The sequence below is a fragment of the Leptinotarsa decemlineata genome, unplaced genomic scaffold (assembly GCF_025532065.1).
Source record: "Leptinotarsa decemlineata unplaced genomic scaffold, Ldec_3_MD MMD2_tig00026336_RagTag_RagTag, whole genome shotgun sequence".
Lineage (NCBI taxonomy): Eukaryota > Metazoa > Arthropoda > Insecta > Coleoptera > Chrysomelidae > Leptinotarsa > Leptinotarsa decemlineata.
In genome coordinates this window covers 13,475,857-13,488,555 of record NW_027412692.1, presented here as the reverse complement: position 1 = coordinate 13,488,555, position 12,699 = coordinate 13,475,857, and the positions used below count along the sequence as shown (strand labels likewise).

Below are 12,699 nucleotides of genomic sequence, written 5' to 3'. Positions count from 1 at the left end.
GAGAAAGTGAAGAAAATTGATTTGCCATGCAATTTTTCGAAAATCTTGGACATGAAGCATGTGGCAGCGCAGTCAGTTCAGAAATTGCTGAATTGTGACCGAAAAAAACGTCGCATGAGCTTCGCTCAGGAATTTTCGAATGACGTCAACGGCGATCCAGATTTGCTTGAAAGGGTCATAGCTGGTGATGAATCATATCATCGAAACCAAAGTCCAACCGTTATGGAAGAGCCCAGGAGAGTCAAGAGCACCAAGTTTCTGAGTTTGCTCGTGAGTTTTGATCACTGTTTTCTTCGATTGCCGTGACGTGGTGCATCAGGAGTTCTTGTCAAATGGTCGTACAGTCAGTAAGGAGTATTATCGTGACGTTAGGCACCGCTAGCGAGAAGCAATACTAAGAAATCATCCGGTATTCTGGGGAAAAAATTCAAGGATTTTGAATCACGATGATGCACCTTCTCATTCGTCATTGCTTGTTCGTAATGTTTTGGCCAAAACAGCTCCGTTATTCATGCCTCAGCCACCGTATTCACGAGATTTGGCCTCTCGCGACTTTTCCCTTCTTCCAAGACTGAAGAAACCCCAGAACCGGCTTCGAGGATTGGAAAAAACGATGGCACAAGTGTATTTAAACTGAGGGGGTCTACTCCATGTTCTACGTTCTGTGTTTGATCGACTACCTGTTTTGACCCTATTACCTTGGCTTCTCCTGCCTCTGTTATTATACCCGTATTGTCATGTACGGTCTGTTTGCTTTTGCAAAGAGATAAAACGTTTCTCCATGTTGTTGGTCATCTTTGCGCATAATGCCTCTTGTTGATTTTCAATTTCAATAGCCTCTCTGCTTGTTCGAGAGTTGAAGTTTTCATTACTTGCTAGTATTTTTGTGTTTTCGAAATAGATGTGGCCTTTCGCCAATACGTGTTGGAAGAGAAATGACTTGGTGACTTTTCCCTTCACTGCCAGTTTGTGTTCATATTTGCGTATGTTGATACGCCTGTTGGTCTGGCCGATGTAAGTCTTGTCACAGTCTTTGACATCGTACTTCGTAAATTCCTTGGGACTTCAGTGGTATGTGATCCTTTTGGATTACGGAGCATGGACTTTATTGTACGTTTTGGTAGGAATGTTGTTGTGTTGCCGGAGCATTCGACTGATTTTGTCTGTAGTTCCTTCAATATATGGAAGTGTGGTTGTTATGACCGGTGTATCTCGGGTTTCTGCTGTTTCTGTGTGGTCTTGAAAGCAGCTTCTATAATTTTCTCCGAGTAGTTATTCACTCATTGAGTTGTCTCGATGCTGTTCAACTCTTGTCTGTGTTCGTTATTTGCCAGCCTCCTCGAACGTGTAATCAGTTTTTTGCCACCGAGTGAAATTATTTTAGGTGGTGGTGAGAATTTGCGTTCAGGTATCTATTAGTGTGTGTTGTTTTTCGATATACCATGTTGTCTAGTGTATCGTCCAGCTTTTTCATGATCAACACATGGAAACATGCGAGCTGGTTACCCTCTTCAACTACTTAAGTGAATGGATTTCATTCAAGGAATTGAAAAACTTCGAAAGTTCCTGGTGCCCATGTGACCAAATCACGAAAATGTCATCGACATATGTCAGCCAGAGTTTAGGTTTCAAGTATGACGTTGCTACTGCTTTGGTTTCGAATTCTTCCATAGATTGGCAACAATGGGTGTCTGTATCGTTGGTCGTTATAGATGAAGTACGCGTTTTAGATGCAATGTTCCGCCAAGGTGATGATATGTTTTTCCGGTTTGTATTTTTTTATTATTCCTAGTGCCTCTGCGGTGGGTACCTGGGCGAATAAAGAGGTTACATCAAAGCTGACAAGGATATAGTCCGGACTAACGGTTTGTGTTTTCAATATGTCTATGAAATGGCGTTACACACATATGAATTGACGTTTTCCGCATGTGGTTGGAGTGCATGAGCAATGTGTTTTGTAAATTGATGCTCTGGTGAACCTATCGGCCGATTGGTCTAAGTGGTGCCCCTTCTTTGTGAATTTTAGGGAGTCCATGAAATTAAGAGCACGTAGATGATTTCTCTCTTGGAATCAGATGCCTCTTGATTTCGTTGTCGATAGGAGAATTATTGATATCAGTTTTGTGGTTTTCTCTAGATAGGTAGAGGGAGGGTCCTCTAGTAGTTTCATCATTTTGGTTTCGTAGTCTATAGTAATTAATACCAGTGTTGCATTGCCTTTATCCGCTGGTAAATTGATGACATCCTTATTCTCTCGTAGAGTTTTCAGTGCTTGGTATTCATTATGAGGTATATTTCTGGTCGGCAGTTTTGCGTTTTTGAGTACATGTGCGATGTCCTGTCCAATTGACTGTAGCGTATCCTTGTAGCTTATTCTATTCAGGGCTAATTCTACATTGCTAATTATATTTTCAACCGGTATGCTACCTGGTGTTGGAACCTTTAGCTAGCCCCTCAGTGGATGCCTCATCCTGATGATGACTCGAATAGTTGTAAACCACTCTGGTGGGCTCAATCCTTGGTATGTTCTTTTTTCTTCTTTGTGTCAGACTGATATGGTTGGACTTCTGTTTCTTAGTTGTGATCTCAAACTCATTTTCCGCTCGGAATTCTGCTGGCGTGTCAGTCTTATCCCATATCAACGATCAGTTGTCTTCTGGTGTCATGGATGTTGGCTCATAGGAGTGCAAAACTTGTTAATCTCATGATGTTTTCTGTGGCGGGTGTCTTGAGGTGATAATTTACTTTTACGCAATTGGGAATGATTCTTTTGGTCTTTACAGCGTCGAAGAAAGGCGAGTGGGCAGAGAAGACTGGACCTCTTTGTAAGACTGAGGTTCACAGATATCTCGATCCACATTTAAATTACCCCTCTCTCCAATGTTTTGACAGAATCAGGATCAACGAACTTAGGCGTGCGCACAGTTATAGAACAGTGCTTTCAAAAATTTGTTCTACAGCGCCATCTAGTGGCGAGTTACAGAAAAATTGATAGCCTAAAAACCTTATGAAAAATTACTTATACGTGTCAAGTTTCATCACGATTAGTTAAGCGATGTAGAAGTTTATCACTTACCAACCAACAAACAAACATCCATTTTTATATATTAGATGGGAAGTGTTTATAATATTCCGCCAATAATGTGTGAAGTAATATCAATTTTGTTTGTGGAGTCGAAAATCGTACAGAACGATCTGTTTACTTTTGAACGAGAAATGATCAGTTAACACCTCGGTAGAATGTGATTTTCAAATCCATCTGAAACTCGAATAGTGAAATTGAAAGACACTTTTCGTCTTATAATTTTATTAATGAGATGACATTGATCAACATTTTATAAAGAATCGCATTTACAAAGAGGACAACAAAGATCCATAATAAAAATAGTATTATGTTGGTTTTTATTCTTATTTGGTACCCTCGTATAGAAAATAATTTCCCTTTACCACTTTAAATTCCACATACAAATGAATATTCAACATATCAAAAAGAGACACTTGAAATTCCCGAGGTGTTTCTGCAAAAACAAAATTGAATAAAAATATGGATCATTCGTTATGATCGAGTTGATTTCATGCTCTAATTTGCAAGAGTAAAAGTATTTTTTTTTGCATTCCACACTACATACTGTACAAATCATCACACTATATAGGCTATGAGAATACGTGAGCAAATAATAACACCAAATTCGCCCCGAGACTTGACAGATGAATATACATCGTTAAAATTCACAATCTATTTCTATTATAATAGAGAACATTTTCCTAAGTATTTAATATTTAAATTTGAAGGGCCTAACATTTTTGGGAAGCATAACCTGTCTGCGAATGTTTTTTTCCAGCAGAATGTAAAAGGATGTCTGTTGTGTTGGCTACCTTGGAACGTCTGGTGCTAGGAAAATTATATCTTGCAGATTTTACTGATTTTATTTTGACAGATTACTGAAGAAGATGAGTATAGAAACGGTCGTTGTATTTGTGGTCATTCGAAGGTAGCCCATTGAATAAAATCACAGTTTTTGTAGGATGTGAGGAGTATATGTAACAAGATGTCGGAAAACAGTGACGATAGGGTCGTACTTCATATCAGAGATTATTCGAGCTTGTTTTTCATTCTCAGTGTTCATAATGAGACCATCACAGTTTTCAAACATCTTATGAGGACAATCCAGTTCAGTCTTAGCACAAAATGACTAGTTCATCCAATTCTTTAATAAGTCTACTTAATTACAACTGGAACACCGTTTCTTCCCTAAAGAAAAAACACTGTTGCACTACAGAAATCAACTGTATTTGGCAAAATTCGTTTAATGCAAAAAATCAGCTTTGCAGCTACTACGTTGGCACTAGTGAGGCAGTTCCTACACTGTGGCATCTATTTTCACTTATATCACAGCAGTCTTATTTAATCGAATGAAGATTTTTACAGTGAGGTTTCATGTTGCACTTCTTCCTTTGGTCGAGCCCCATCGAATTGGAAGCTGGTACTGGGCACCACTTCAACTTTGCACAGTTCATTGCGAAGTAGTTCCTCGGTGCTCGGCGCAGGTTTCAGGCTTTCGGCCATCATCGCCTGTCTCGAAGTCGATGGTTCCTCCATGAGGAGTATACCTCTAGGGGGCTCTTCGATGTAGTTGATGTAGATCCCTTCCAGAGGATCCGTTGGCAAGTTTTCAGCTGCGGATCTTTCCGATGGTGTGTAGTATAATGATAACCTGCTCTGGGTGACGTCCGTAGCGCTGCAGTAGAAGTTTGATAACTTTTCCATTTTGGCTTTGATGTAGCAGTCCACGCTCTCGACGTCCTGGGGATCGAACACTAAGGATTCGGCACGTCCGCAGGTACCGGCGCGGCAGTTTTCAAAATAGAGACTGGGGAGGTTTTCCAGGACCTTGTTCAGTGTTTGCTGCTGGTACTTGTAGGTTTCACGCAGTTGCAGGACTTTATGGGCGCTGAACTTGCGGATCTTGTTGCGTTGAAAGACATAGTTCTCTCGCACCCAGTTGAGCTGTGTGGTAGAGTAGTCTCGTACTTTTTTCACCTGAAAAGAAAGTGTTCAGTAAAAACGGTATCCTGATGTATAAAATTCAAAGTCTATTTAGTATGGTCGGCAGATTTGAATACAGTTTTAGATTTTTAAAAATACCTTGACTCGCCATCGGAATTTCAGATCAAGGCCAACTCTGCTAGACAAACTGTTCAGAAATACCTCGTTGTTGGCTCGTTTTTCATTTTCATACCGAAGCATTTGACATTGTAACACAAATGTATCGTGCTTACCTGATCGCAGTACTGGCCACGCAAGGTACTAAGATGAGCCGTACCGATATCCCTGAAATCTTTAAGGTGTTTTGCTTGGGACTGATAGCTATTCTGAATCCAATCCATTTGCTGGGCGCAATTGTCTTTTATTCTGTGAACCTGTGGAAAAAACGAGAGTTGCTAAGTGATATTTATCGATAGATGTAGAACCAGATATTGTACAGACACAAACTGGGAAACATTGGCAACAAATTTGTTAAGTAGCGATCCGTTACCTGTTGGGTATAATTTTCTCTCAGTCTCTCTAATTGTTGACTCTTGTACTGTTCGACGTTATCCAACATGGCGTAAATTTGGCGCGCCCTTGGCGAAACACGATCCCGCTTACAAAAACTGCAAAAGTTGTTTAGCAAACCGAACCTGAAAATAGAATTTATTCTATAAATTTTGTTTGTAATAATTATTTTTTGATCCCGTTTGTATAAAACGCGCTGTTTCTGCTTCTGGTGAAATTAATTGCTTTCTCGATTGATTCGTTACGATCTTGTTTATGCTTCTCTGATAAGTATTACATATATTTATAGAATGGAATATGACTGTGAATTCATTGTAGAGATGAATATTTTTATTGAAACACTCTGATCACAGATGCAAAGATTAAAATCAATTGATTGTTTTTCTCGCCCATATTGATATGTGGAGGCTAGAGTTTTGTACTTATTAAATCGATACTGAATATATGTTCGTTTAAAATAAAAATTAATAATGGATACAGATGTGAAAATGGTAAACTTCCAGTTCACCCCGATAAGGTACTGCAAAAATCAAAGTATTTTCTTCAAAGAATGTTCTGTTCATCAGTGACATTGTCCAAATTTAATAGTTTGACCAATCAAAAAAAAATTCAAGGATTTCATAGCAAATCCTTGAATCTAAAATAAGCTATTTCGCAGGTTCTTTCTAGAATGTGGCATCATTTTTCAAACTACTTGACACATTTCAAAGAGATATGTATATTGTTACTTAGCTCGTTTCTATTGATAAACAGGACATTTTTCTTTGAGAATTTTACGCATTAACTAAAAATCTACCATGTACTCCATCTACTCCATTACTAATTTTTTCCGTTTCCTTGAACATTCAAACATTGTGAATCTGAAAAGTCAACATAAAATTGTTTATCCTCCACAAAAAAAGATTCCCTCAACTTCAGTCATTTCACTATACTCTTTGATATTGGTAGCTTACTTACTTGTTCATCAAATATCTCAGTAGTTGGATAAGCAGAGTGAGTCCAAGGAATCCCGCGGCACTTTGAGTTCCAACAATCAAGCTTATTATCCTGACGTGATTCCAATCTGCTGGATCGATGTGTAGCAGCACGTCGTCCGTATAATTAGCTATAGGATTGCTGGCGTAACAGAAGTACCTTCCGCAATCTTGTCTCGTAACGTTCCTGACCCAAAGGGTGCCGTTATCGAGCACCTGTATCCTCGGCGGGATGATCCTTAGAGGGGTGATCATTTGATCGTGGGCGTGCGGATGTTTCTTGAACGCATCTGCGACGCTGGGGTCCGGATTCCAGTGGTAGACCTCCCTCTTCGGCGTTACCCAAGTGATAGAAGGGGGTGGGTTCGCCGCGTATTTGCATTCCAATAAGGCGTCCGTCTTCAGACGGTAAAGCTTCGTAGGAGTTTTGTAAACTATCCGGGGGCTGGTGCAGTTTAGATGTTGTAAAGTCGGCAGCATATCGTTGGGGTAGGCGTAAGGCCCACAACTCAAGTCAGACATGGTCATATTTGACTTTTTCTTGGCGGTGGCCCAAGAAGCGAACCAGTACATTCGACAGTCGCACGCCCAAGGATTGTCGCTGATATTCAGCTTATTGAGAGAGGAAAGATTCGCAATCGATTGCGGTAGGAACGTCAAGTCGTTGCCGCTGATATCCAGCTCTCGGAGAGCAGGCGTATCTGCGAGCACGTAAGTCTCTATCTCTTTAAGCTTCTTGTTCCTCCTCAGGCTGAGGAATTCCAGTTTAGGCACCCCTAGAAGTTCGGTATCGTGGATCACCTCTATCTGAGTGTCGTCTAAAGAGAGGGAGATTAACAGCGGGCTGAAGTGCAACAAACCGAAAGACAACTGCGATAACTTATTGCTGCTCAGATCGAGTATCTTCAGTTTGCCCAGCCCCCTGAATGTTCCACTAGGCATGTTCACCAGGGGATTGTGAGCTAGATTTAAGTACTCCAAGTTGCTTAACGAATCAAACAACCCCATCGAGATGGCCTGTAGCGAGTTGTGAGATAAGTCTAGCCTTTTCAATTCAACCAAATCAGCAAAAGCGTTAGACGTGATTTTCGTGATGTTATTGTTATTGAGTAGTAACACTTCGATGTTCCGGTTCAGTTTGAAAAAGTGATCAAGAAATGTAACTAGTTGGTTGTGCGACAAGTCTAACTCTTGCATGCCGACCATCGGCGCGAAGACTTGAAAGGGTATTGCTTTGAGGAGGTTGTAGGACAGGCAGAGCCTGAGTATGTTGTCGGGATATTCGAAGACATCCCTGGGAAGATCATTGATTGCGTTGTGAGATAGGTTGAGACCGATCAGATCTGTTAACTCGCGGAACTGATAGTTCCGCAGATAGCTGATGTTGTTGTAAGAAAAATCTAGTTTCTGCAGCGACTGAGGATTGCGTATCATCTCATTGATGCTAGTCAAATCGCTGTGCAGCCACCGTATTTGGCGGACGTTTTTGACGTCCAAAGGTCGACCTGAAACATGTTCCAAGTCGAGTCGGCTGATACCCTCGGGAATAGAAACATTTTCCGTGTTCAGATTTCGACATTGTAGAACGCTGTAGTTGGAGACGAGGCAGTTTCTTGGATGGACCGGCGGAGATCGTTGATTCAGGAAGCCATTTCCGTGGCGGGTGTGCGTTGCCGAGATCCCCACAAATAACGTGATCAACAACGCCCATCTTATATTACCGGCTAATTTCGACCGGCGATTTTCCATGTTCTGGACCAGGCATTGTCTTGGAAGCGGAAGGTCGTTCAATTACCTATAATAAAAAAACTTAGTTGTTCAATTAAAAAGTAACAAGAGTTTTCATTTTATAGTATACACAGTAAAATGATCACACAGAAAATATATAGTTGTAAGACAACTCTATGTAGAAGTATCATTTGAAACAATTCAAGTGTAGGGTTAGAAACTAGTTCTACTATTTAACCCATGAAGATTTTTTTTCTAATGCTTGCCCTTTTATTTCGTTCACCAAATGTTTCTACAGCGTATATTAAATATTCAAATACTAACATAGCAATTGAAAATGAGTTTCTGAGGAGACAGAAAACATTTCACCCTATTTTCACATCCCTCGGTATCATTGTTTGTATACTTGTCATATTGCCATATTGTAACCTCAAAGTCTGAGAGGACAATGTCATACAAAAAGTAATAAACGATTAAGGCAAGGCCTAACATACATATTTTATCCGTCGATTTTACCATTTCATTTTATACTTGCTGATATAACCGTTTTTTCACTTGTCGTACTTATGGATAGAGATTATACGATTATGGCTCGATATCTATTTTATTGGAAATCATGACGCTTTTCTAAGAAATCCTGACTACTCCGAACAAGGTTATTATCAACCAACACGTTATCTTTAGTTTCCATATTGAATAGAGTGCAAATATCGTCCTTGAATACATTTAACGTAAGCGGAAACATTCTTTACCAATAAATAGTTTTATTGATGCCTGTGATGATTGGGATAACTTCATTTCAATACGGAAATGTTTAAAGAAGGTGACCCATATGTTGCGACATAACATGAAATATATTTATTCGGTCCCATTTTGATCATTGTGCCCCGTTTATTTTAGTACAGAAATATATTATATTAGCAATCAATTGATTTTTAGAGAGGCAGTTCACATTAAAACCTTTTAGTGCTATTTGGTATGAAATAGATCAGGGCTTACCTCTGTAGGAAACATTCCTTATTAATAGTCTTCCCAACATAAATTTTGTTTTCAGAATAATATAGGTATGTTTTTTGACTTTTGTGTCCAATTGCCTAGTTCAAAATTGAGTTGATTGTGCATGTTGAAGATACTAGTTACTACTTTCTTCACAATACACCAAGACCTAATTGAGTTTTCATACCGCTCACACAGAATCGTCTGGAACGTCGTCGACTTCGCATTTCATATATCTAGTGACGTCACGTCCAGTTTCGCAACCGCCTCTTTGACACTGTTTTCTGTAGCATCGCATTTCGCCAATATACTTCAAATAGCTGTCGAGTTTCTTTTTTGGAACAAAAAGTGAAAATTACTACTTATGCAAGGAGATAGATAAACTCTTTTCCAACTCTAGTTTGACTGTCAACGAGTCCCACTCGTTTAACCTTACGTCAAAGTGAATTATAGCAAGATAAAATGTGTTTTACCAATCTGAACATTTTTATTTTATTAGAGTCTATGACCCAATTACACAATAGGAAGTTAACAAAGGAGAATATGTGGGAGTACAAAGAGTAAAAAAAAAACCATTAAGTATATTCATTCGCTAAACCAAATTCTAATATTAAATCTCATGTAACCTAATTTTCAAATTCACATGGCTTCAAAAGAAAACAGTATTCATTGTTCTAAAAGACCACTTTTATGGCTTGTACGTGAATAACTAGTTGAGATTGGTAATTTTAAACAGAGAATTATGACGTGATAACTGGCATGTTTTGAGTAATCTGTCAAGGATTATATATTGACAATGAGATAAGGATATGAACAACGAAAATGAGTGTCAAATAACTTCTCTCAGTTTTATTTCATTCCTCGCTTCAAGAGAAAGTATCGAGGTGTATAAGAATTTTTTAAACAATAAATTGATGAACCTTTCATTATAATTTTTACCCAACATGACACCAAAATCATATATACTCGCTTGCCTACAAAAACGTATTGAGGTTATTTATATTTTCAAATTATTTTGAACATCGCGCGAAGTTTATAAATTTCAATAATTGAAATACATAATTTTCTGTCTTAATTGTTGTATTTATAAAGATATGCGAGCAAGTATATTGTATTAGGTGGATTCTTTTTTTGGTTACATTATAGATATGACCCATATACCTGAGTTTTCCGTTATAAATGTCGACTATGACAAATCACCTCGCGGTTTCGCTTGTTTTTGGAGAGCGTGGCATGACCTTTGTATTTTTTATTAAATCAAAAGGGGAGTTGGGAAATCGATAAAGGATTACCTACGTTAGTTGGCTTTTGGCGCTTTTCAATTCAGTACCTATTCATGTAGTCCCTGTTTTTTTATCTCAATCTCAAATATTGATAATTTAAAGGTTAATTCATTACTTTTTGCCATTGCCTAGTTGGATTTTGTTCTTGGATGATATCGGTTGATTTTAACAGCGGCAGTTATAGACTTGTAAAACAGATGTATTTTTATTGCATCATTGACCTAAAAATATTAGTTTCACAGTCGTGAAACATTGCATTAATAGCTAATCGAATTTGATTCACAATTATTTGACCTTGACTTTTTCTTATTAGGTGAAGTGGATGTAGGGAAAGTCGAGCGGTCTTTAAAAGAAATTTTAAGAATCGACCCTAGAAAATCCTCAAGGTTTTTCTTTCCGACTATCATAGGCATTTCTCTATCTTCGATAAATCGTGTTGTCTTGTTAATACGCATTTGTTTATGGAAAATTGTTGAACCGCAAACAAATAAATCAGTTTATTGTGGTGTGGACACCTAATTGTTTTGATAAGCATTATATTTTATTTGTTTAATTGATGACCTATTTATTTTGTGTAAATATAGGATAGAGAAAATAACATTTGTCTAATTTCTACTAGTAGAAATTAGACAAAAGTCATTTTCTGTATCCTAAGTTCATTGTATTATAAATATATCATGCCTCTTTAATTGTTCCAAACAAATTTTTAAATCGAGTACGATTACATATGAAATAATTCAAAGAGAATGTATTGGTTATCTTAAAATCTTGCAAAAGAAACAATTTATTACCAAACCGACGGCCGGTGCTATACGCTTTCATGCAGTAATTAAAAATTCTGCTGGCACGCCAATTATTTATTTTCTAATTACCCAACGTCACCATTTCGCAGAAATCACAAATAAACTCGGGATAGTTGTATTTTCAAGGGAACATACTAACCAGCCATTGTGAGTGAAACAAAAACACTGTAATCCTTATATTCCTGTCAATAAATACGTATTTTATTGATCAAGTTGGTACCACGTGTGCCAGTGACACTGAATAAATATATCCCAAACAATTTCAAGGACGATTCGATGGCTAATACACGAAAATGCTCATCTTCACTATGCACAAGGATTGTTCACTTCACAGTTTTACATACATTTGCCGAGTAAGCTTTGTATTTAGAATCCGGTGACCGTTCGACACTCCACAGACAGAATTTCTGTTCCAGCTTCGGTCGCAGAGTTTATGGAGTGGGGAAAGAGCGCGGCCGGACGAGTCCATAATGCGGTTTGAAGGGTGTGGCCGCTCGGCTTCGTTCGTTATATTACACAACTTCTTAGTAGGTACTGTACTAGAGATATCGCTATTTTGTTTGGTTGTCCCGCGTTCTGTACAGGGGGGTTACGTTTTATGTTGATTTATTGCAATTGATCGCGCACCTCTGGCATTTGCCAAAGGTTGGCAACTAACTGTTCGTTGAAATCTAAACATTTCACGCGGAAACGATGAAGATGTATAGAGATGCGATGTATTTCAGATGATCGATTTATTGGCGGTTCAGAATTGTTTACGATTTGATCACGACAAAGAATTATATTTATCAGAAATCGATCAAGTTATGGAAACCGAATTGATGTTGTACCTGTCAACGCTGTCTAGATGTCTCGATTTTTTTAGTCAAAGCTTCATTGGGAGTCATTGCTTTTTTACAAGCTTTCATTTTACTTTAAAAAACATGTTTTTATGAAACGGATAAATATTGCGAGAAACTTCGATATCGTATTAAATTGTGTAATCTTCACATAACGCAAACAATTATTTTCGGTAAGCGTCATTAAGACTTGACAATAGAAGTGACAAACCACTTATGTAGATGTAGTCAAATTTATCTAGTTTGCCGTGAAATCTCCTACAATGTATCGCATTCACTTATTATTCTTGAATTTAGATCGGTTAATAAAGTAGAATTATTTCGAACTGATTCTTTTTTGAAAGAATTTTAATACTGCCGGAAAAATTACATTCAATGTTAGATAATTGTACGCTTTTTCCTATTCTCCTTACATTTTTTCAATTGGCACTTGCCTAAAATAATTTTTGAACCATATTTTTTTCTGAAGGATTTAAAAAAATTATGATTCAAAATTCTTCTTCTCAAGCGACCGCTATT

General features: G+C 38.1%; 2 protein-coding genes across 3 annotated transcripts in view; one reads left to right on the top strand and one right to left on the bottom strand.

Moving 5' to 3' along the window:
• The window catches only part of Ndf (Nucleosome-destabilizing factor), a 50,625-nt gene that overhangs the window by 20,209 nt on the left and 17,717 nt on the right, over positions 1 to 12,699 (top strand). The window lies entirely within an intron of this gene.
• Positions 4,191 to 11,841, bottom strand: LOC111504011 (uncharacterized). Its single transcript, XM_023158476.2, has 5 exons — positions 11,481 to 11,841; positions 6,515 to 8,326; positions 5,538 to 5,682; positions 5,281 to 5,421; positions 4,191 to 5,041 (listed from the first exon to the last, which is right to left on the bottom strand). The coding sequence occupies exons 2-5, from the start codon at positions 8,278 to 8,280 to the stop codon at positions 4,424 to 4,426; spliced, it is 2,670 nt and encodes an 889-aa protein (XP_023014244.2). The 5' UTR covers positions 8,281 to 8,326; positions 11,481 to 11,841; the 3' UTR covers positions 4,191 to 4,423.